This window comes from Phoca vitulina, unplaced genomic scaffold, assembly GCF_004348235.1.
Source record: "Phoca vitulina isolate PV1807 unplaced genomic scaffold, GSC_HSeal_1.0 scaffold29, whole genome shotgun sequence".
NCBI lineage: Eukaryota > Metazoa > Chordata > Mammalia > Carnivora > Phocidae > Phoca > Phoca vitulina.
Window position 1 is genome coordinate 12,661,497 of NW_022589732.1, and position 22,189 is coordinate 12,683,685.

A 22,189-nucleotide genomic window follows, 5' to 3' on the forward strand; every position below is an offset into this window, starting at 1 on the left:
CAGCCAAAGCCCTCTCCCATTAGACTTCAAAATACCTTTGAAAAATATTTATTCCCACAGAGAGATGCCAGTACTCAGAAGGGGGTACTAGCTCAGTTAAGTACAGTCTGGGAGCATGGTCCCAATATTATGCAACCATTGGCCTGGCTTTTGAGCCATCTGATGTGGCTCCAGGAGCTGCAGGACCCCATCACCCAGAGGGGAAGAAGCCACAAATCAAGAGATTGTTTCCAACTCTCTGGATCCAACAGACGGGAACAGTCTGCTCACTATTTGGAAATGATTTGCTCATGCAGCAGAAGCATTTCTGGGGTCACAGAAAACAGGACTAAAGACATGCAATGCTCCCTCGAGTCATGACAGAAACAAGGTGTCCCACCGGAAGTCAGGCCTACAGTTAAGGAGGCCGAGGCATCTCCGGGGTCACCCGTGGTTCCCCATCATCACACTGGTGGCATGCACATGGCCAGCTGAGCACTGGTTTTTACCCGGAGTCCAAGGCCCTGCTGGCTTCCCTTTCTGGTCCCTTGAAGGGGAGAGGAGAACCCCAGTACCTCAAGTATTAAATCACAGGAGAGAGATGCAGAAGCTCCCCCACCAGCCTATTAACACAGATCATGCCGTTAAAAAAAAAAAAAAAAAAATGAGCAAAATAACTACAACAAGCAGCAGACCACTACTACAAGCAAATTCCCCATCACATACCTGATCCTGCTGTTGAACAAAAAAACAGGAAATCGGAGATGAAAATAAGAGAAAGGAAACGACACAACAGTTAAGAAAAAATTAAAATAACAACCATCAGTTAACGAAGGTGTTAAGTACGTCACCAGAAGTTCAGGGGAAACCTTGCAGTCACAAATCAGCAACCTACCTTGTTCCTACTATTTCAAGGGGGCCCTGAAAGCTCTTCTGGCCCTCAAGGGACAGACCACACTGTCCAGCTGGTGTGTGCCCTGTCCCCATGCCCCTGACACACCAAATCATACTCAAAACATTGGACAGCAGATCCCAGAAAATGCCAGGTGATGAGGAGCTCTCCATCCCCAGATGCCTAAGCCCCACATGCCTGCAAGGTGAGAAGCAGCAAAGTGGAACATGACACAGGACTGCCCAAATCAGGGGTGTGTGCTAGAATATAAAATACACCCGGGGGGGTCAGGGATCCTGCACCACATCCGCTGCTGCCTGGGCAGGCCTCAGGGCAACTTCCCCAGGTAGCCAGATGCTAGCCTGGAAGGCCGATTTGACAAAAGATCAAAAGCCTTACCCTTTGATTCAGCAATTCCAGTTCTAGTTATCTGTACTATGGGAGAAAAGGGGATCTGCACAGGCTTTTAAGTCCCAAGACAAACCCCAAAGCCACCTGAACACCCAAAGCGGATGGGTTACGGAAATTATGTTCTACCCAAACAGTAGACTACGCAATCACTTATACATCATTTACAAGAATGTTTAACGACCAATACATTCAGAAGCAAAATAATGCAAACTACAAAGTTTAAAGTAATATAAAACCGTACTACCTCACTGCTTTTTTTTTTTTTAAACCACAAGTGATTTGTGATTTGGGAAGTATTATCCGTGTTTGCAAAAAACATCTGTGTAGTCTATCTTTTAGGATGAGAAAATTTTTGGTTAGCTATGAGGAAGCAGTTAACCAAATCAAAATCAAAGGCTTATTTATTTCCTACTCTAGCACTCTAGCTGTGTGTCTCTGTAAGCTGCCTCTGAAGTATTTTTAGAACAGGCATGGTGTAATCATCCCAAATAAGCTCTCTCGTGCCTGGACGGAGCCCCTGAGCAGTTCCAGCAAGGCCACAGGGTCAATCTTTTACTGTGCTGGCTGTCAGCTCTCAGCTCCGCAACTCTGTCGTCGCAGGACGAAATGCGATAAGCATCACTGTGCCCCATTAGAACTTCACAGAAATAGGCAGTGGGCCACAGTCTGCTGACCGCTGGTTAGAGAACATACTCAACATAGTAGAAAGTCAGCAGGATGGAGACACAGTACAACCCACCCCCTCAGCCCCCGCAGCTTAGATCTCAGGAAGCCAGGGCACGTTCCCAAGTAAGAATCCCTTCAGCCCACCCTGCCCTGCACCACGGTTTTCTGCACGGAGCTAGCTAGCCCACTGCCACCACCTATATCTTCTACCCCTAACAACGGAGGGGTGCCCTCACCGCCTGGACGCGTCAGAGGCAAGTGCGGGAGTTACGGGCTCCAGCAGCAGCCACAGCTAACACTGCTGCGGGGCAGGACCGACTCTTGGCGGGCAGGGCTCCCTGCACCAGTAAACTCAAGCCGCAATGCAGCAATTCTCAGGCCTGGCCTAGCTCCAGAGCAGACTATTCCCACGGGTCCCTGGGTAAAAGCCAGATACCAGAAATCTGATGGCCAGCTCAATATACACAGGCCAACTAATAACCACCAGAAAGCCACCAGGGCCATCCTGGGGGTAGAGCTGCCTCAGCCTGTCCCCTGGCTGGGGAAGGTGAAGGGGGGCGGGGGGGGGGGCGGAAATGGGACTGAGTTGCGGGAAGAGTCTGCTGGTGGAACAGGGTTCATTGTGACCCAATTCATTATCTGAAGGGAGAAAAGGAAAACTAAACCATGTAATGCTCACAATCCCGGGAATTGCAAAGTTTGAGGCAAAGAATGCGAGCAGGGAACTTCCCATGGCACCTACCATATGCATCATCATCTGGACGGCGATGTCAGAATACTGGTTGATATAGTTCTTGCACTGGGGAGAGACAAACCAGTTTTTAATGACACTATCCTCTGCGATCACACACCAAAAACCCAGCATATTCCCAACAATGGCACCGCGTGACTGTCACATTTCCAAGAGTACAGTCTTACAAACATCTTGAGATAAAGATGGTAATTTGTTTTTCCTATACCTGATAGGAAAAGGTGTGCAAAGGGTGTTTTGAGAATGAGATGAGGTCCTCCAATCTCCTTTTACAGCCCAAACTTGCCCCGAGGTCACAGAGCAACCACTCAGGAGCAATTCTGAATGCGGATTTAAGACATGCTGCTAGGAACCCTACGTGACTTTTCAAACTCACTCATACATTCCTGGACAAGACTTTAAAGCTGAAATCCAGGAGGAATTCCTGCAGACCCTCACAGAATAGTTCTGGCCACACTGGAATGCCCCCATGGTGAGAAAGCCAAGGGTAGTAACAGCCCTCAGACAGGGCTGAACTGGGGAAGCCAAGTTAACACAGCGATATACAAAGATACTTCAAGGAGGCCAAAAGATTCCCAGAGGAAGTCAACAGAGAAGAACCCAGAGCTCCCAGAACCAGCCATTCCTATCCAAGAAGGCTGCTCTAGATCCCAGACCCATGGAGTTATTACAACCAGTTTCCCTACACCAAGGTTTTTCCGTTACCAGGTACAAAACTAGGATTTTACAGGTTTTACACGTCAACTTCACACACGTGTGGTTAATGTGAATAGGGTCCAAGAAGTGAAACCCTCTAAGAGACTAACAAAATGAGTTTCTTAGCCTGCAGGACTAACATTCACCAAGGTAAGGAAGGCGTCCCGAGTGAATCTCTTGCAAGCCCCTGCACGGCTTCCCATGGACAGCGCACACTTAGAATTATGACTATACAACAGCCAGGCTTTTAAAAACAAGCTTATAAAGGATTCTAGTGTTGTTTCTTATACGGTGACCAGGAGGAAAACGAATCCTCACAAAAGTGGTCTCCTTCCACTCTTTTATACCAAGTGTTTGGTTACGTATACAAATTCAACTAACCAACAAAGTATTTAAGTACCCACCAACTATTCCAGTTGCTTTCTGGGAAAAAGAAAATGGGCGTTGTTTGAACCATCTCTTCCTCAAAGCCCCGGGGTTGGAACTTAAAACGGTACCTCAGTAACTGAAGTTTTCTTGGGTCCCCCGCTCCAATGTCCAGAGCCAAGCTCCCTGGTCCAGCACACCCTCCCATGCATGAAGAGAGAAGGCTTACCATGTCAGCCATGCCGGGCCCCAGGAGGTCACACTGCGCCTTGGCATGGTCCACCAAGGCCTCGACAAAGGTGGAGTTGGTCCTTACGGCATTCTGGATGTCCGTCACCATCTGGATGCAGTCCTGGCAGACGTCCCCACCAGCCTACGGGGGCGGGGGGGGGGCGGGGGGGGTGTTTCAGGCTGTAAACACAGCATACTCCTATGGTAACTAAAAGAATCCAAATTCCCAAGACGATTTCCTTATGTGTTCATGACCACAGCACTAGGGGGTGACTTACTGAACAGTTCTGTGTTTTTGAAGTTTTTTGTTTTTAAGTAATGGCTACACCCAACGTGGCGCTCGAACTCACAACCCCAAGATCAAGAGCTACACGCTCCATGGAGCGAGCCAACCAGAGGCCCCAGTTCTGTGTTTTTATAGGCTCTAAAATTATCAACAGGCTTAAAATCAATTAGGCATTGATTTCAATAAAATTTAATTGGAACGCAGAGAAGTCTTTGCATACTTTAAATATCCCAAGTTCTTCAGAACCTCCATGGCACAACTATTTGAAGGGTGGCTCGGGTAACTGCAGGGTCAAATGAAGGAATAAGCCCCCAGTTTGAGAAAACACATACACACACACACACACACACACACACACACAGCCTCTCTCACGTCCCATCTCTACTCCAATCAGAAACGGGGCCCTCAGCGGCTGGGCCTACTGCCTTACCTTCTGCTGGGGCTCGCTATGGGGGCCGTCCTGAGGGTACAGGAGGAGGGGGATGTTGGCCATAAAGGGAGCCACCACCTCAGCCACATCCATTTCCGGGATCTTATTGGACTCGAGCTGTTTCTGGTGATTCAGTTCTGCCAGATGCTTCTGAAGAGACTCGCAGAGATTGAGGGCAGAGCACACCTCCCCAGGACGGCTCTAGTGGGGAAGTAAGTCCAGCTGGAAATCCTCTTCCCAGAGGAAAACAAAACCACCACCCGGTGCCCCTGAATGAGTCCCTGTCCTTACCTCCTGACCTCATATTCATGCCCTGCTCAAAAACCACCCGACCTGCTCCCCCTCCATCTCCACCTTAAGCAAATGGCTCCCCCACCCGGCTCCCAGAAGCTCAAGCCAGAGACCTAGAAGACATTCCTCACTCCTCTCTCTGTTCCTCCCCTCCCTCAGCAGGTAACAGCCCATTTCTCCTCTGAAACAGAACGTGCATCTGTCTACCTCCACTGCCCCATCACATCTCACATGGACTGTCCTGCCAGCTTCCCCCTTCCAACTCCCAAATGATGGGACCTAGTCCAAACCCTTTACAGAAGGTCACTTCTCCCCTTGAACCCTCCGAGGACTTCCTACTTGCACCTGCAATCCTTAAATAGAGCCTAAAAGGCCTTGCATGGTGTGACCCATGCCACCCTCGCCAAAACCTTGGTCCAGTCTTAGCACACTCCTGCACTGCTGGCCCTGTTTTTTGAACACCTCTTCTTTCTTAGGGTCTTTCTAAACTCCACAAACCCAGCTCCTTGTTTGTGGCTGAAAACCAGTGCAATAGCACGTGGTTTGTGCACAGTAGATGCTTATTTGAATGCAAGCAGAACACCCCTGTAGCTCAGTCCACTTAGGATAAAAACCACAGAAATGAAATGAATTGCATGCTCAAAGGGAGAGCTAAAGATCTGACATGAGTTAGCAAACAGGCACGTATAAATGTTATAGCAGTTGACAATTCCTTCAGTATTCTACATTTCCTGTAACTCTCCCATTTCCTGTACTCTCCCCCAACTGTGAAAGTTACAAGCAGAGTGTTCTACTGGCCAAAGCCATCTTAGATGTCAAAACTATAGTAACAAGCTGTTGAGAAAATCCAAATCCATGAAAAGACTTTCCACTTTAATCATTCTGTTCTGGGCTGGCACCTCCCTGGGCCCCGGAAGTTCCCTAAAGGAAGAGTCTGTTCTCCACCACATACCATTTGTCCTTTAATCATGTCCAGGATGACTGGGAGGTAGGAGTCAACCATCTCTTTGCACGAGGCAGACAAGTTCGGATTAGGCAGCCAGTCACAGGTCTTCTCCAAGTACACGAGTATCTCTTGCTAAGGGGATACAGGCAAGGGTCGGATCAGGATGGACTTCTGCTCTGCAAACGACTGAGAGCAGAGGACCTCCACAGCTCCCAGCAAACAGCGGCCTCAGGGAAGAGTCCTGGGAGAGGGCTAGTGGCTGGCCGTGGCTGCACTGGTCAAACAGGCAAAAAGCAGACATTCCTCAAAATGAAGCTGCTCTGACTACAGTCTCATGGGCACAGGGAATCCTGAGCAGAGATGGCCAAAACGGACCTAAAGGTAGCGACCAGCGATACGAAAATCCCCATCGACTCCGGGCATTTAAACACCGAGGCCAGGGAACAGCAAGCTACAGCCTGTGGCTCAGGATGGTTTTTACATTTTTAAAGGATACGGGGAAGAAAGAAAAAAAAATATGTGACAGAAAAAGTATGTGGCTCACAAGATCTGAACTACTTTCTACCTAGACCATCCCTTGTCAGACCCCCAAAGCTGCAGACAGCTCGTTTAAGGAACGGATGCACATGACCACGTGGTCACTGCTCACACATGGTCACTGCTCACACAAGGTCACACATACTCCCGGCAGCTCACCTCGGTGGCATTGTCTTTCAGCATGTCGCCAGCTGCAGTGATGACATCTTTGCATATGTCGCAGGGAAGGGATTTCTAAGAGGAAAGAACATGAGGGAGAGAGATCTGTATTTGCAGGACGTAACGCACACCATACACAGCTGCAAAGCCGCCCGGCCTCTGTCCTATTCTATCTAACCAAGGACGTCAGACACACTGGCACATCCTGGTTCCCCACCTAGATGGAAAGCCCAGGGGAAGGAGCAGGGTCAGGCAGGCCTGACCAGAACACTCTGTGCTTCTAGGGATAGATACCCTTTCCTTCTTGTACCGTCTACACCTCAGCACACATGGCACAGGCCAAATGTCATAATGCTCACAACAGCTCCAGGAGGAAACTGAGGCTTGGAAAGGTGAAAATCAGAGCAGCAGAAATCAGAGAAAACCGGTCACCTGGGGTCAATTACTATCACAGAGTAAAAGGGGGTGCGGCAGAGAAGCCCAGCCGGACACTGGCACTGACTCCCGCACTCTACCGACCTTCCAGCTCCCAGGGGCTGCTATGCTCTCGTGGAAGCCATACGTCACCACCCCAGAGCTCAGAAACAGCATGCCTGTCCCCTGAGAAGCCTGGGCACCCCAGGCCCCATGTGGCCCAGGACATGGCGATTCTAGCTGCTTCTTGAGGCTCGTGGGAAGCTCCCTTTTGAGGGCAACTGATTTTGAACCCATAAAGAAGGAAGGACCTAACACATCTGGGTGAGATGAAGGAACACCTGTGAACTTAGCTGCGTTGAAAGAAATCAATTTGAACCTCTGCGCCTTATCAGGCTAATACCGGATGCAGGCAACCATGAAACTGCCTTATCAAAAGGGAAGAGCTAAAGTCCTCCCTTTGTCACACGCTGAATTTGAAAAGAGGAAGCCGTATTAAAAACAAGATGAGAAGCAAATTAGAAACCAAATCAGAAAGTAATTTTGGCCACAGAGGGTAGTGTTTCAGCGAATTCAGAAACTATTTCTAAAAGAACAGGGTCTTTAATTATTCTTCTCTTAATGAAGCAGCACTAGTGGCCGCTGATGACAAGTTTTAGACCTGGAACTCCACACACAGTCAGGGGTGGCACATCCTGGAGCAAGCCACATGCATGTTCTGCAGTCAGCTGGTACAGCCAACAAAGCTCAGGCGTCTCCTAAGGGTTCAGGTCGCAGGAAGAATGCACTTGAGCTTTGTCATCTCAGAGTATTCCCCATGAATGTAAGGAGCCCCACATTAATACGCTATATTTAACACCATTTAGATGAAAAATCAGTAGCATCAGCCTTGCTTCAGCAGCACATATACTAAAATTGGAACAATACAGAAAAGATTAGCATGGCCCCTATGCAAGGATGACACGCAAATTTGTGAAGTGTTCCATGTTAAAAAAAAAAATTCAGTAGCATCTTTTCCAGTTTGGCTATAGCTAGAAATAACATTTTAAATAGCTACTAAGCTCTAGGGTCTGAATCCGCGATCTGCCTGTCTGCGAGAGGCAAAGAATGAAAATACCAAAAAGCAGGGAAGCATTTCAAAAGTTTAGCATCCACTTTTTTTTAAAATGTATATATTTATTTGGGAGAGAGAGCACATAGCAGCAGAGGGAGAAACTCAAGCAGACTCAGTGCTGAGTGCAGAGCCTGGGGCTCGATCTCATGACCCTGAGATCAAGACCTGAGCTGAAACCAAGACTCCGACGCTTAACCGACTGCACCACCCAGGCACCCCTAGCATCTATTTTTTTGAGTGACCAAGGGATAGAGCTGTGCCATTGTACCCAGCTCCGGGAACGGAAGCTACAAACCTCTGGTCCCTCACCTGGAGTGCAGAGGTAGGACGTGCACAGTGGCCCAGAAGGCAGCATGGAGTGCACACAGTGGTGGCTATGGGCGGACCTCAAGCCTCTCACTGCCAAAAAGAGACTCCCTGACCTTGGGGGAATAGAACCTTAACCTCTCTGAGACTCCGTTTCCACTGTGCTAAAATGGATCCACCCTGCAACAGATCCTGCCTCCCTCGCAGGGTCACTGTGAGGAGCAAACGAAGTGAGGCAAAAGAAAGCGCTTTGTAAATGGCAACAGCTACAGACGACATAAGGAGATTGGGTACGGTCCCAACGGCACTTACCACCGTCGGCTTGTTCCAGACGGTCTGCAGGCAGTGCTTCAGGGCCCCACAATCAGCTGCCGTCTTCACGTTCTGACACCACACTGCTGAGCCTCTGGTGCATTCCTTCAGGCCCAGGACAGGGCTGGCTAGAGCTAAAAGAAAAACCAGCATGAGAAGGCGTCCCACCTCACTCACCTACCCAGGGTGAAGCACCAGCCCGGGCACTGAGCTGGACAGCAGCTCAGCCCCTCACCCAGCTGCGTGGCACACAAACCACACAGCGGCATTGGGTCAAGAAGCTCAGTGATGTCTCAGTCTAAGTCACAGGGCTGGGAGGGACCAGGGACTACCTGCTTTGCTTTTTTCCTCTCAAACTATCTTTAAAGAGTATGAGGCCTTTTTATCTTTACAACCTTAAAAATCTTTCATGAATAAATCATGTGCGAAAACACTGACATTTAATTATAAAAAATTTTTAACTTCTGAAGAATGACAAAGTCAGGTTTTTTTAATCTGTAGGGAAAACAAGATTCATATTCTCATTACAAAAACAATGACTCTTAATATTCTAGTAAAAGAGCCCTTTTATAAATCTAGCTTTGTGAATATGTGCACATAAGTCTACTAACAAAAAAACCCTCCATAATCCACTTTGGTATCACCCAGTGAATACGTGTCCACTCAAAACCGGGTGCACAGCATGGCATGTGCTGTGATAAGAAAGGACTCAGGCAGAAGTCACATGCGCAGAAATGGGACTAGGGAAAAACACAAGAAAGATACAAAGTCCCCTAGGACCAAAGAAACGCCAGTTACAGCAAGAAGGTGCCATATTTTGAAAGTTAAATAGCCAAGGGGGGAAAAAAGTGACAAGTTTGTAGCAGAATATGCATTTGTACGGCCGATAAGTGTGACTGGTAAGGACTTCTTCTTAATGTATTTCAAAAACTGGGGAAAAAAAATCTCTCTTCAAAAAAGTAATCCACTTCTAGGGGCACCTTGGAGGCTCAGTCCCCAACTCTTGATCTCAGCTCAGGTCTTGATCTCAGGGTCTTGATCTCAGGGTCATGAGTTTAAGCCCCACATTGGGCTCCACGTTGGGTGTGGAGCCTACTTTAAAAAACAAAAGTAATCTACTTCTAGAAATGGATTATAAGGAAATACAGCATTCCAAGAGGCAAAATATGATATGCATAAATATATTAAGTGTAATTCACAATACTAAAAATAAAAGTAGATGTAACCTGAATGGCCAAAAATAGAGGGGGGAAAAACTAATGATTCTTACTAAAAAGATTATGTAGCTGTAAAGTATAAAAACATTATATATCAAATAGAAAAAAATTCAAGAATATGAAATTATATAGAAGTTGCACAAAAAAACAAATACCTCCCAAAATTATGTTGTTTGTGAATCTCTTTAAAATATTTTATAAACTGCCTTAAGGGTTCGTATGTTTCTTACAAAAGGGCTACAGTAACCTTGACTTTGGCACCTCACCTCTAAGCCAACAATTCAGCTAGAAAACAACAGATTCCATCGGGCTACAATAAGATGGGTGACAGCGCAGAAGGCCGACTCCAGCAACAGCTCAGTAGGACAGAACCACCTTCTACTGTGAATAGGAAACACGAGGCCCAAGTCTGAGGAGAAAATCCACCCACGAACTAGACTGACAACCTCAGGAGTCATGTGGCTTGGCTCTTTGCTTCAATTTGTAAGCCAATGAGAAGGCACAGTGATTCCACAGACATGAGGAATCACACACACACAGTATACAAAGCATGGAGGTTGGCAGGTGCTCTCACTCCAGGAGAGGGAAGGCAATGAAACGCAGTCATTACTAGCTTTTCGGCCAAAACTATATTCCACAAACTATTCACACAAAGACTGAGTCACAGGTCTGCAGAAAGCTCAAGCCAGATGATCTGCACCCTTTCAGACACTGGCAAATGAATTATTAATCTGCTACCCAGGTTACTGCCTTTGATGCCCCTTTGCAGCAAAAACCGCATCCGTAACCAGTTCACAAACACAACTGAACTAGCCACATTCCAACAGCCATTGGCCTGGACTCTGGTTTCCAGGGGAAAACATGCAGCAGATTCAATAGTACATACTAATCCCCAGATGGTTCATAGAAGTTTAGTATCTATAATGTAGCCAAGCTAGGCTGCAGCCAGCCCTCAGCTGCAGGGGTGGGGAAAGGGGAGGGGGCAAAATTTGTGTCACAAGGGTAAGGGCTCTTGGAAAGTGTGGGGGGGTCATAGAGACAGCACACACAGCCAACAGGCTCCAGCAGCACCTCCCAGGCTCCTTCCACGCACCAGGCCCCAGGGAATCCTGAAAAGCACCCAAGATACACCAACTGGTTCTACCTCCAACTGGGAGAAAAGAGCCAGAAAAATAACAGGAAGCTACAAAATGAGTCTCTAGGCAAAAGAATGCACAGTGATACACAGGGTGGCCAGAAAGAGGTTAGGCATCAGCAGACCAGAGCCAGGACAGGATTCAGAGAGCAAGACAGGGCCAGGGAGCAGCCCTCTCTACATAAGGCCTGACCACCATTCTCCATTCTCACAAATGTGCAGTGAACTAGAACTTTGATCCGGGGTTTTTCTCCAACCATCCCAGTCAGGAATTGGCTATAAGGGCCAAAATCTATCAGGTTTCGGGAACAGGATGCACAATCATAGGCCCAAGAAGCAAGAATACTTTGTAGCTTATTTACTCCTTTAAGGAACTTGATGGGCGCCTGGGTGGCTCAGTTGGTTGAGCGACTGCCTTCGGCTCAGGTCATGATCGTGGAGTCCCTGGATCGAGTCCCGCATCGGGCTCCCTGCTCGGCGGGGAGTCTGCTTCTCCCTCTGACCCTCCCCCCTGTCATGTGCTCTCTCTCATTCTCTCTCTCTCTCAAATAAATAAATAAAATCTTTAAAAAAAAAAAAAAAAGGAACTTGAAACAGTAATCATGTGCAATAATGACTTTGTTACCAGCTTTGGCCAACTGTTATGGACTAAAAATAGTCTTGGGCAGCTGGTTATCTGAGACTGGTCCAGCTAACAAAAACCCAAGTCATTCCACAATCCCAATAGTTACTGTTACTCCACAGCCCTCCTCAGAACTTTCACAAGTAGAAGGTGTGTATATGTACGTACAATGGCCAATCTGGTAGACCAAGGAGTCCTCAAAGTCAAGCCTAAAACATTTCATGGACATTGAGAAATGAAACTGAACTCCCAGCTCCTAGAAATTAAATTCTCAGTAACACACTCCCATGTTCCTCCAACTTAAAGCCACATTTTTAAAGGTGCATATTATAAAAATAGTCTGTGGTATATACAACAAATCTGATGTCCTAAAATGACCCAATGTCTATTAACAAACAACTGTGCGTCCTCAGGATCGGTAATGTGAGGCTGAAACACAAGCACGGGTGATACTAGTGAGCTACCTGGGGAGGGTTCAGGTGCTTATTTCAGGACCTGATGCCCTGTGAGGGAACCAAACAGTGGGGTCGGAACACTCTGAGACATGAATCCTTTTCCTGGAAAATGTATTTCTACACAATACCCTCACATCATTTCAGGGAGCTCTCAGGCACTACCCCTGCCCAGGGATCCCCCCTGGGGACTGAAGGCTCTAAAAGCAAGCATGGTTTTTCTCCACCCAAGAGGGAAAACAACTATGATGAAGGCACGATTACCAAACTCCACTGACTGGGACAAGAACACTGTGCTCAGGCAGCCGAACAAAGTGAACAGACTTGGGCTGACTCCACGGTGGGAGGGACAGACCCTGAAGAAATTGTGGTATGTTAATAGAAAACAGGGGCCCTGGAGCAGCAAAATTAATAGCTGTGTGGGGGAGCGAGCAGAGTCTTCTTCAAAAAGAAATCTGAACTGGCCCCTGAAAGACAGAAATACAGAAGGCTGGCTGAGAGGGGGAAAGGGAATTCTTGAACATTCCAAAGGAGAGAAATCTTTGTCTTCTCAGGAGCCAGGCTGCAAAGACAGACCTCAGGCCCGATGAGACCTCATGTGGCACGCTCATCCCTATGTGAAAGCTTACTCTGTGGGCAATGGCTCATGCTAGTGTCTTAAAAACCCAGGCGTGATGTGGCAGAAGAACTGTAAAGGAGGTAGGGAATTCAGATGATGGGGCACCTAACTCAAATGGAAAGCTCATACCAAAAATTCCAAGCAAGCAGCAGCAGCAGCAGGACTGAGAAAGAAGCTAAAAGAAAGATTCCAAAAGAACAGACAGCTATAAAAATGAAACTCACAAGGTTAAACTTAAATGTGAACAGGAGGGGCGCCTGGGTGGCTCAGTCAGCTGAATGTCTATCTTTGGCTCAGGTTGTGATCCTGGGGTCTGGGATCGAACCCCACTTCGGGCTGAGCCAGGCTCTCTGCTGAGCAGAGCCTGCCGCTCCCCCTGCTTGTACTCGCACTCTCTCTCCCTCTCCCCCCGCCCCCCCCCCGTCAAAAAATAAGTGAAATCTTAAAAAAAAAAAAAATGTGAACACGCAGCAGGGCTCAGGCCACAGAAGGACAGAACACACCTGTGTGCTCTGCTTGCCATGAGTCAATGACAAGAACAGCAGGTCGGGAAGGTGAGGGCACGTGACACCATTCCTGAGTCCCCTAGAATACTGGAGGTGTTTAGCTGGGAGAGACAATGTTTCTGAGAAACACAGCCATCTTCATAGGGAAAGGATGCCTTCCACCTATCACATGGGAGCGGATCTGCTGTGTGGTTTCAGACCCAGACCTCAGAGCAATGCGTAGAGGTGAAGGGAAACAGACCACAGCTCGAAGTAGGGGCCATCCACAGGGTTACAAAGAGGGAATGAGCTGCCTCATTAGAGGATGACCTCTCCAAAAGCAGAAGCAACCACACAGAAACAAAATGCCCAACTATAAGGAATTCTACATAAGAGAAATCTTGCATGGTGAGCAGGGCTAGAAGTCCTCTTAGGAGCTACACATCTTCACTCCTGTAACAATGAGGTAAATGACGTTTTCAGTGTGTGTACACAACCAACATATAAAAATTACCCTAAGCCACTTTCTGATGAGTTATGCCTCAAAAGATGTTCCCAGCAAAGCCTTCTTCTCTACTCTCACTCTCCCACACTCTGCCCCCAAACACCAACTTCCTTCTTTTGAGGCAATATGCTGAACTCTAAGAAAGTTCTTAGAAAACATGAGCCTGACCCCCTGGAGAGTTCTAATTAAATATGTTAAGATACAAACACTCCTCGGGGCAAGGGCAACCAGGCACTACCCCTCTCAGTTCCAAGGCCTGCCGTTTGAGCCCTCAAGGACAACACCGAGGTAAACTGAGATTACAGAAATAATCCCCTCAGACACACTAAAACCCTACAGGCTGGTTTCCTTTTATTAAGGAAGACAGGTTTTGTGTTGTTTTCTAAGACACAAAACTTCAATTGTATTTCCTTAGCAGAGGGATAGGTGCACTGTGTTCCCTTTTTACTCCCCAGGCCTAGAAGAAAATAGACATGTTCTAATGACCCACATGTAGGTCATTTATTAAAAAAAATGGGCTGTAATGGAATTTTAATTTACTGAGAACGGATGCCATGAGCTAGACCAGAAAGGGGCTTTGCAGCAGCTCTAGTCTCTAGACCAAAAAAAAAACCTCAGTGGGCCTGGAAGGCAGGGCGAACTCACTAGAGCCACGTTGTGTTTTTAGGTGTGATGACTTCCTGCAAAAAGAAACTAAATCTTGAGCTTAGAAAATGAGACATCTAAGGTACCTGACCCACCATTTAAATTAAATGTTTTTCAAATGTGGGACACTGAAAAAAAACAAAACAAAACAAAACACAAGATCTGCCTCCAAGTCCCACCCAAATAAATGACCTTCAGCCAATCACTGTCCTGAGCTTATTCTTCATCTGTAAAATGAAGATGCAGCTACTGGGGTCACTGGAATGTTGTTGAGAATCAAGATGTTGCTGGAGTGGAGGGGGGTGGGAGGGATGGGGTGGCTGGGTGATGGACACTGGGGAGGGTATGTACTATGGTGAGCACTGTGAATTGTGTAAGACTCATGAATCACAGACCTGTACCCCTGAAACAAATACGTTATATGTTAATTTTTCAAAAATGCTCAATCTCTCATTCAAAAAAAAAAAAAAAATCAAGATGACATCGTTATGTACTTTCAACTGCCAGAATATGACATCTCTCAGCCATCATGCCTTTACCAGCGTCTCTCTGGCATTTTCTTTTTTTTTTTTTTTTTTAAGATTTTTATTTATTTATTTGAGAGAGAGAGAGACAGCGAGAGAGGGAACACAAGCAGGGGGAGTGGGAGAGGGAGAAGCAGGCTTCCCGCTGAGCAGGGAGCCCGATGTGGGACTCGATCCCAGGACCCTGGGATCATGACCTGAGCCGAAGGCAGACGCTTAACGACTGAGCCACCCAGGCGCCCCTGTTTACTCTGCATTTCATCAAGTACTTAACTGGCAGCTCAAAGACCTAGAGAGTTATAACCCAAATCCTCAGAAGCCGTTGATTAGTCACAGAGAGGGAAACACAGGCTCCACTGTTAGAAGCCCAGGAGTAGACAACTATGTACGCAGGTACTAAACAAGATGTTTGCAGGAGCAGGAATGAGATGTGCCCAGCAAGGCATTTAAAATACCACAGATGAAATGCTCTCAATAAATTCATGACACGGGAACTATGGGCTAAGATCTTTACCTCCGACCCTGAAATAGTTACGGCAACTGGAACCCACCTTTTTTAGAAAAGCCCCCTCAAAAACTCTCCTTTTCTGGAAGGTTGAGGAGGCGTTATGACAAAATGATGGCTGCCCTGAGTGCGGGGGAGTAGACTGGCCTGAAACCCCTGCTCTGCTAGCTAATAAAGCCAAGACCTGGACATTTACTTATGCCACAATTATCTACAAAATATGGAAAAAGAGTGCCCCTTTCTCAGGAATTCTGTGACAATCAATGAGAAAGCAAAGAAAGGACAGAGTGCCTGGTACCGACAAAGCTCAGTTAACTGTGCACCTAATTGTTAGTGATGGACTTGAGGGGATGACCACCAATGGAAGGCATTCACGTTCTGATTTTTATATTGTGGTACAATTTTTTCCCATGTTACCTTCAAAGTCAGAAACAAGTTAAACCTTACCACCAGTTTCAGGGAACAATTTCTGCCCAAGGAGGCAGAACCTGAAACTGTATCCTATAGGGTTAATGAGGCTGAAACTACCAGTAGATTTAAAGCTTGTTTTCCCAGAACTGTTTCTCCCTAATCAGCTGTTGTTTCTTTTCAGACTCCACTAACAAAATTCACGGCAGAGGCCTGAGCTGAAGGTCACTGATAAGGTTCCAACCCATGAGCAAGCAAGGCCCTGCATTCCTTACCTGAGATAGGAGCCCAAGACCCCATCCAGTTTATAGGAGCTCTCGGAGCATGCACATAGTCCCTTCTCCTTAAGATGATGTCAAGGACCCCAATTTTGCCTCGTTTTAATTTTACGTCCCCACCCCAAAATGAACTGGGATAGGTCACATACATGTTTGCTCAATGCACATGCTCCACCTTTCCTCATGAACAGTCCTGTTTCCCCGCCCTTTTCATCAATATACATATGTAATCTCAACCCCTATGATTATAAAACTTGTTCTCTCCCCCTTCAGGGAGGAGGATCTGAGGCTTGCCCTCTCGTCTCCTTGTTTGGCTGGCTGGCTCTCAAAGAAACCCTTCCCTTACTGAAACCTGATGTCTCAGAGACTGGCTTTGTTGCACACCCAACAGAGGAACCTGGGTTTGGTTACGAGACCACAAGTTGTTCCCTATATTCATTCTCCACGCCTTTCACAGGAGCAGAACCACAGATTTTTAGTTATACACATGGCTGCCAAGATTTAAAAACTGCATTTCCCAGTCTCCCTTGTAGCAGGGTCTGGCCATGAAACCACAGTCTGGCCTTGAATGACAAATGTGCCGGCTGGATCTTTAGCACTCATGAAGAAAGGGGCTAGACCTCAAGGATGCAGTCTCTCGGAGCTTCTGGAAGTAGAACCACCACACTAGCCCTGGACTGTCCGGCTCCTGAACGTCCTGTGGAAGGATAGGGACGGTACTATCATATGTAAGCCACTACTACCTAATCTCCGTTGTCCGCAGTCAAATCTAAGCCTAACTAAATACCAGCTTAATCATCTACCTCACTCACCTGAAGAGTCCCCAAACAACAAGTCTTTTTAAGGCTTACCTCCACTGAGGATATTCTAAAGCCTACATACACAACTTAATTACTGAAGGTTTTCAAAAACACTCTCAGAATGAAGGGGACAACCTTCCCAAGAAGATGTATCTTACGCTCCATTTGTTAACACAATCAGTCTTATTATTTTAGCCATTGTATTTCCTTGTAAATATCTTAGATAACATATGCTAAATACTGTACAGAGTCTAATTACCAAAAAAAAAGGGTAAGAGAAAATACAACCAGCTTCGCAGCACCAATGATCAGAGCAGACATTCCACAGGGCAATGGATCTGCCGCCTGGGTAACGGAGCACCATGGCAACAGGCAGGCTGCTAGGAAACCAAATGAAGCTGACCCCGGGAGGGGCGGCATCTACCTCAGGCTCCCTGCACTCAGACATTTCTCAGAATTCATGCACTTAGGTTCTGCGGAAGATAAAGCAATACACTCAACACTGACTGCTCCATCCAAAAGCTGGCTTCTACGGCAAGGAGCACCTGCCTCTTCTTTAGAGGATCCTGCTTTGGGAAGCATTCTGCAGAGTAGAATAAAAACACTGCTCATTTAATCATTCAGAATAGCATATGTTCCAAGGCAGCCTGCCTTGATCTGAAGGAAGTAAGATCCAAAAATTCCTCTTATCACAAAAGAAATCTGTACCGATAAAGCTCACTTGGCGGACATCCCATCACCTCTGGCCCCAACAGGCTATTAGTTCTGTTATCTAAGACAAAGGTTCTTCCCTATTTCTCCTCTCCCTCCTTAATTTTTCCCTCCTCTTGCTCCTTAATTTTTCTCACAAGCAAGATCATTCCAGGACAAAAAACTGATCAGGATGCCTGGGTGGCTCAATCGGTTGAGCCTCTGCCTTCGGCTCAGGTCATGATCCCAGGGTCCTGGGATTGAATCCCAATTCAGGCTCCCTGCTCAGCGGGGAGCCTGCTTCTCCCTCTGCCTGCAGCTCTCCCTGCTTGTGCGCGCTCTCTCGCTCTCTCGCTGACAAAAATCTTTAAAAAAAAAAAAAAAAAATAGGACAAAATATTGATCTACATGGAGAAGGCAAGAGAGTGGTCAGGCAAATCAGCTTGTGCAATCATAACTGAAACACTGAGGGACAAGAATGCAATCCTCATAGCTTGCACAAGAGTGATGCAATGTGGCATAATTAATTTTGGGAAGAGAAATTCCTATCTAGTTCATTCAAGAGCACTCCAATCCAACATAAACTTATAGCAAAGCTCTTCTTCCAAGTGTCAATCTATCAGGTGATGATCAGAGATGAACTTCAATCACCTTAGGTAAGACGCTGCCACAACTGGACTATGAAGAAATGAGCCCCTGGCCGGACTGCCCAGGGTCCAGTCAGGTGAACAGGTCCAGACAGAGGTCAAGAGTCCTAGTCCCAGCCCAGGTGCTGCAGAGGAGTCAATTCAGTCAGCTAGAAGCCGGCATGGGCTCTACCCCATCCCTGCTAACAGGCTGGGTGGTCTCAGCATACTTGTAGAAGGCAATAATTTGCTAAAAAAAGATCTCAGCCAAACCCCACTAATACGGAAGTTCAGAGCTCTGGGCCTGTCCCACAGGATCATTAACTAAACAGTTTCAGATACCTGCAAGTGTGTCAACTATATATGTCACTTTTGACTCACCTCAGTCAATAATAGGAATACAGCCCTTCGTTTGAAATACCAAAATCTAAACTTTAGACCATGGCATAGATTTGGGCAGGATATTAGGATGCTCCAGCATTCTGATTCCATTGGTCTCACCTCAGAGGGCTGCTGTGAGGATTAAATCAACGTGAAGCAAAAAGCACTCAGAACAGTACTGGATACACAATAATTAAGTGGCAATTATGATGCCTGTAGCTCCTGCAAAGCAGCTATTACCAGTGGTTCTCAAAGTGTGGTCCAGAGAACCCTGAAGGTCCCAGAGATTCCCTCAGGGCGTCTAGGAGGTCAAACTTCTCCTAACAGTAATACCAAGGCGCTAGCTGCCTTTCTCACTCGCTCACTCCCACATGTGCAGTGTGGAGTTTTTCCGGAGGCATATGGCACGTGGCACAGCAGCGCACCGCAAGCAGACGCAGCAGAGACTCGAGCCAGGTGTTAGAAAAACTGCAAAAATCTTGCGGTGCCTGGGTGGCTCAGATGGTTAAGCGTCTGCCTTCGGCTCAGGTCATGATTCCAGGGTCCTGGGATCAAGCCCCACGTCGGGCTCCTGGCTTAGTGGGGAGCCTGCTTCTCCCTCTCCCTCTGCCTCCCGCCCTGCTCATGCTCGCTCTCTCTCTGTATCTCTGTGTCTCAAATGAATAAATAAAATCTTAAAAAAAAAAAAAAAAACTGCAAAAATCTCAAACAAGCCGTTCTTCTCACGTAATATGTCTGTGTTTAAGGGAAGTTATTTTTCACTAAAATTATAATGTTAACATGCTTACCATTTCTAAAAGATTATTTTTTTTAAATTGTCAGCTTAATTGATAAGAGGTAAATATCGATAGCTAGGGCCCACATAAACAAAAGCTCTTTGGGGTCCCTCAACTCACAAGTATATAAGGATGCAGAGACTAGAAAGCTTTAAAGCCACCATTTACAGCCAATTTCTGGAACCCAACGGAAGGGAAATAACTTCTCAAATTACAGCTGGTTCCCTTTTCAGATTTACCACAAATCACAGCCACCAGAGTAAGTTCTGTCAGGCTCCTATGTCTCTACCGCCTACAAAAAACCCTCTCCAACAGATTTGCAGGTCCCTCTAATTGGGATGTAAACTATTATAACGGTCAACACTTCACCTGAGCTCAAAGTCACTGCTGATTTGTTAACTCCAAGACACAAACTCTTAAAACGACTTTCAGTAAATAAAAGAAAATGCTTTTTTTATTTGTGATAAAGACTTGGCACTATCCACACTGCAGTTTCAGGCCCAATAACCTTGCTGGGCTGGAGTCCACCTGGCAGCACCTCACACCACCGTTTAGCAACACTGAGCGCCTATTATGGGCCGAGCAGGGTCACACACGCTGCAGACAGACCAACTGCAAATACACATAGCACAGAATGCCAGGTAGTGGTGAGTGCCAGGAAAACAAATGAAGCAAAGTCAAAGGAAGAACAAGACTAGGGCAGGATGACATGGCCATTTAGACAGAGCAGTGGGGAATTCTGATAAGGCAACAACTGAGCAGACAACTGAGTGGAGGGAGGAATCCACAGGGATCATCTCAAGAGGAAAATGTTCCAGAAAGGTGGAACACAAAACGCAAAGGTTCTGAGCAAACAACAGGGCGCCAGAGGCTGGACATGTGAGGAAGAGGGAGAAGAGCTCTGAAAGGCAGCCAAAAGCCGGATAACATGCAACCCCACAAGATAAACCTTGGGTTTTAATCCTCGTGAGATGGGAGGCCCTCTGTTATCAATGCCCACACTTGCAGGACAGCATCCCATCACCACTGGTAATGGAGTTTTTTTCCTCTATTGTAATTAAGTGTCATCACAAAGACTGGCCAAAAACACTTTCTATAGTATCTCCTTCAATCTAATTTATGAAATTTCCCTTAAAGTAAATAATTTCTTTTCAAAAGCAGTTATCTGTCCAAATATGGCCAGGATTCAATTTTAAAATTTAGAAGTGTCATTAGGATTCATTTCAGTTTTTCTGAAAAAGAGATGTTCAATGAGGTTAACTAAATTGACACATGCATACAATGAAATCCTCTGCCAACTGTTTTTTCAACAGCTGGGAGGTAGGAGGAGATTAAGACAGACAACTAAATGCAATGTGGTACTCGACTGGATCCTGGAACAGAAACATGAGATCAATGGGCACACTGGTAAAGGCCCCATCAGGTCTGCAGCACAGTTAACACTGTCCCGATGTTCACTCCTTAATTTCGGCAAATATACAGTGGGTATATAAGATGTTCACAGTAGAGGAAGCTGGGTGAAGTATACAGGAACTCACCACACTATCTTTTTAATTTTTCTGTAAATCTAAAATTATTCTGAAATTTAAAACATAGGTCTAGGGGCGCCTGGGTGGCTCAGTCGTTAAGCGTCTGCCTTCGGCTCAGGTCATGGTCCCAGGGTCCTGGGATCGAGCCCCGCATCGGGCTCCCTGCTCTGCGGGAAGCCTGCTTCTCCCTCTCCCACTCCCCCTGCTTGTGTTCCCTCTCTCGCTGTGTCTCTCTCTGGCAAATAAATAAATAAAATTTAAAAAAAAATAAAAAAATAAAAAAATAAAACATAGGTCTATCCATACTAGCATGAAATGGCCTCTAAGGCATAAATAAAAGAATAATGCAAACCTATTTACTCTTTTATAAAACTGGCAAAGTATTTAAAGTCTGACAACATCAAAGGTTATTGATTAACTATATACCTGTATATCATAGGACTACAAAACCCCAAAACATTTGAGACAGGAATTCGGCAATTCCTAAAGTAAAATATGCATTCTCTACAGCTCAGCAATCCCATTCCTAGGTATATCCCCTATAGAAATGTCTGTTCATGTGCACAAGAACATTTATAGAACCAGTTTAAGAGAAAAACAAAACTAGAGATAATCTAAATGCCTAGCAACAAAGTATGACATAAATGAAATACTAGAGTGAAAATGAAAGCTCTACATGGTCTTGACATCAATGAACCTCATTAGCCAAAAGAAAAAAAGTAACCCGAGAATACATACAGTATTTGTAAAATGTTTAAAATACCCAATACCATACCATACATACTGTTGAAGGTCACACTTCCATGTTTGAGAATAAAGACCTGCAAGGGAATGATAAACACCAACCCCAGGAAGGTGGTTCTTTACAAAGGCAGGTGCTTGTTAGGCCCTGTTTCTTAACCAAGTATTGCATACAGTAGTGCTCATTATAATTATTCTGCCACTTTTTTGGAGGTCTACAATGTTCCACATGTGAAAAAAGACCAAGCTGGTGTAATATGCCACCATTTGTGATTAAGAAAAAAGAGAGAGGAGGAGGAAATCCCACACACTGTCAATTATATGTTGTTCTGGAAGGCTCCCAAAGGAGCTGGTACCAGGCTGTCTCTGGGAAAGGTCTGGGGGACAGTGGTGGGAAGGAAACACACTTCTGCCCTAATTTTTACACTGCTGGACTTATTCACAGTGTGCAGCCATTATCTCAA

The 22,189-nt window shown here is 46.2% G+C and overlaps 1 protein-coding gene and 1 non-coding gene across 4 annotated transcripts in view; one reads left to right on the forward strand and one right to left on the reverse strand.

Annotated features, from left to right (window-relative positions):
• Nucleotides 1-22,189, reverse strand: part of PSAP (prosaposin) — a 33,846-nt gene that overhangs the window by 6,449 nt on the left and 5,208 nt on the right. The window contains exons 2-8 of one of the 3 annotated variants that reach the window (XM_032423934.1): nt 8,788-8,921; nt 6,642-6,716; nt 5,952-6,077; nt 4,709-4,909; nt 3,991-4,134; nt 2,691-2,747; nt 706-711 (exon numbers count right to left, since the gene is read on the reverse strand). In XM_032423934.1, the coding sequence (XP_032279825.1) occupies nt 706-711; nt 2,691-2,747; nt 3,991-4,134; nt 4,709-4,909; nt 5,952-6,077; nt 6,642-6,716; nt 8,788-8,921 (743 nt within the window). Of the gene's footprint in view, nt 1-705; nt 715-2,690; nt 2,748-3,990; nt 4,135-4,708; nt 4,910-5,951; nt 6,078-6,641; nt 6,717-8,787; nt 8,922-22,189 lie in introns of all 3 variants that reach the window. The other 2 variants (XM_032423933.1, XM_032423935.1) reach the window with 2 other exon arrangements.
• LOC116644425 lies at nt 7,945-8,047 on the forward strand. The gene has a single exon (XR_004301745.1). It is a non-coding gene; the product is annotated as a U6 spliceosomal RNA (small nuclear RNA).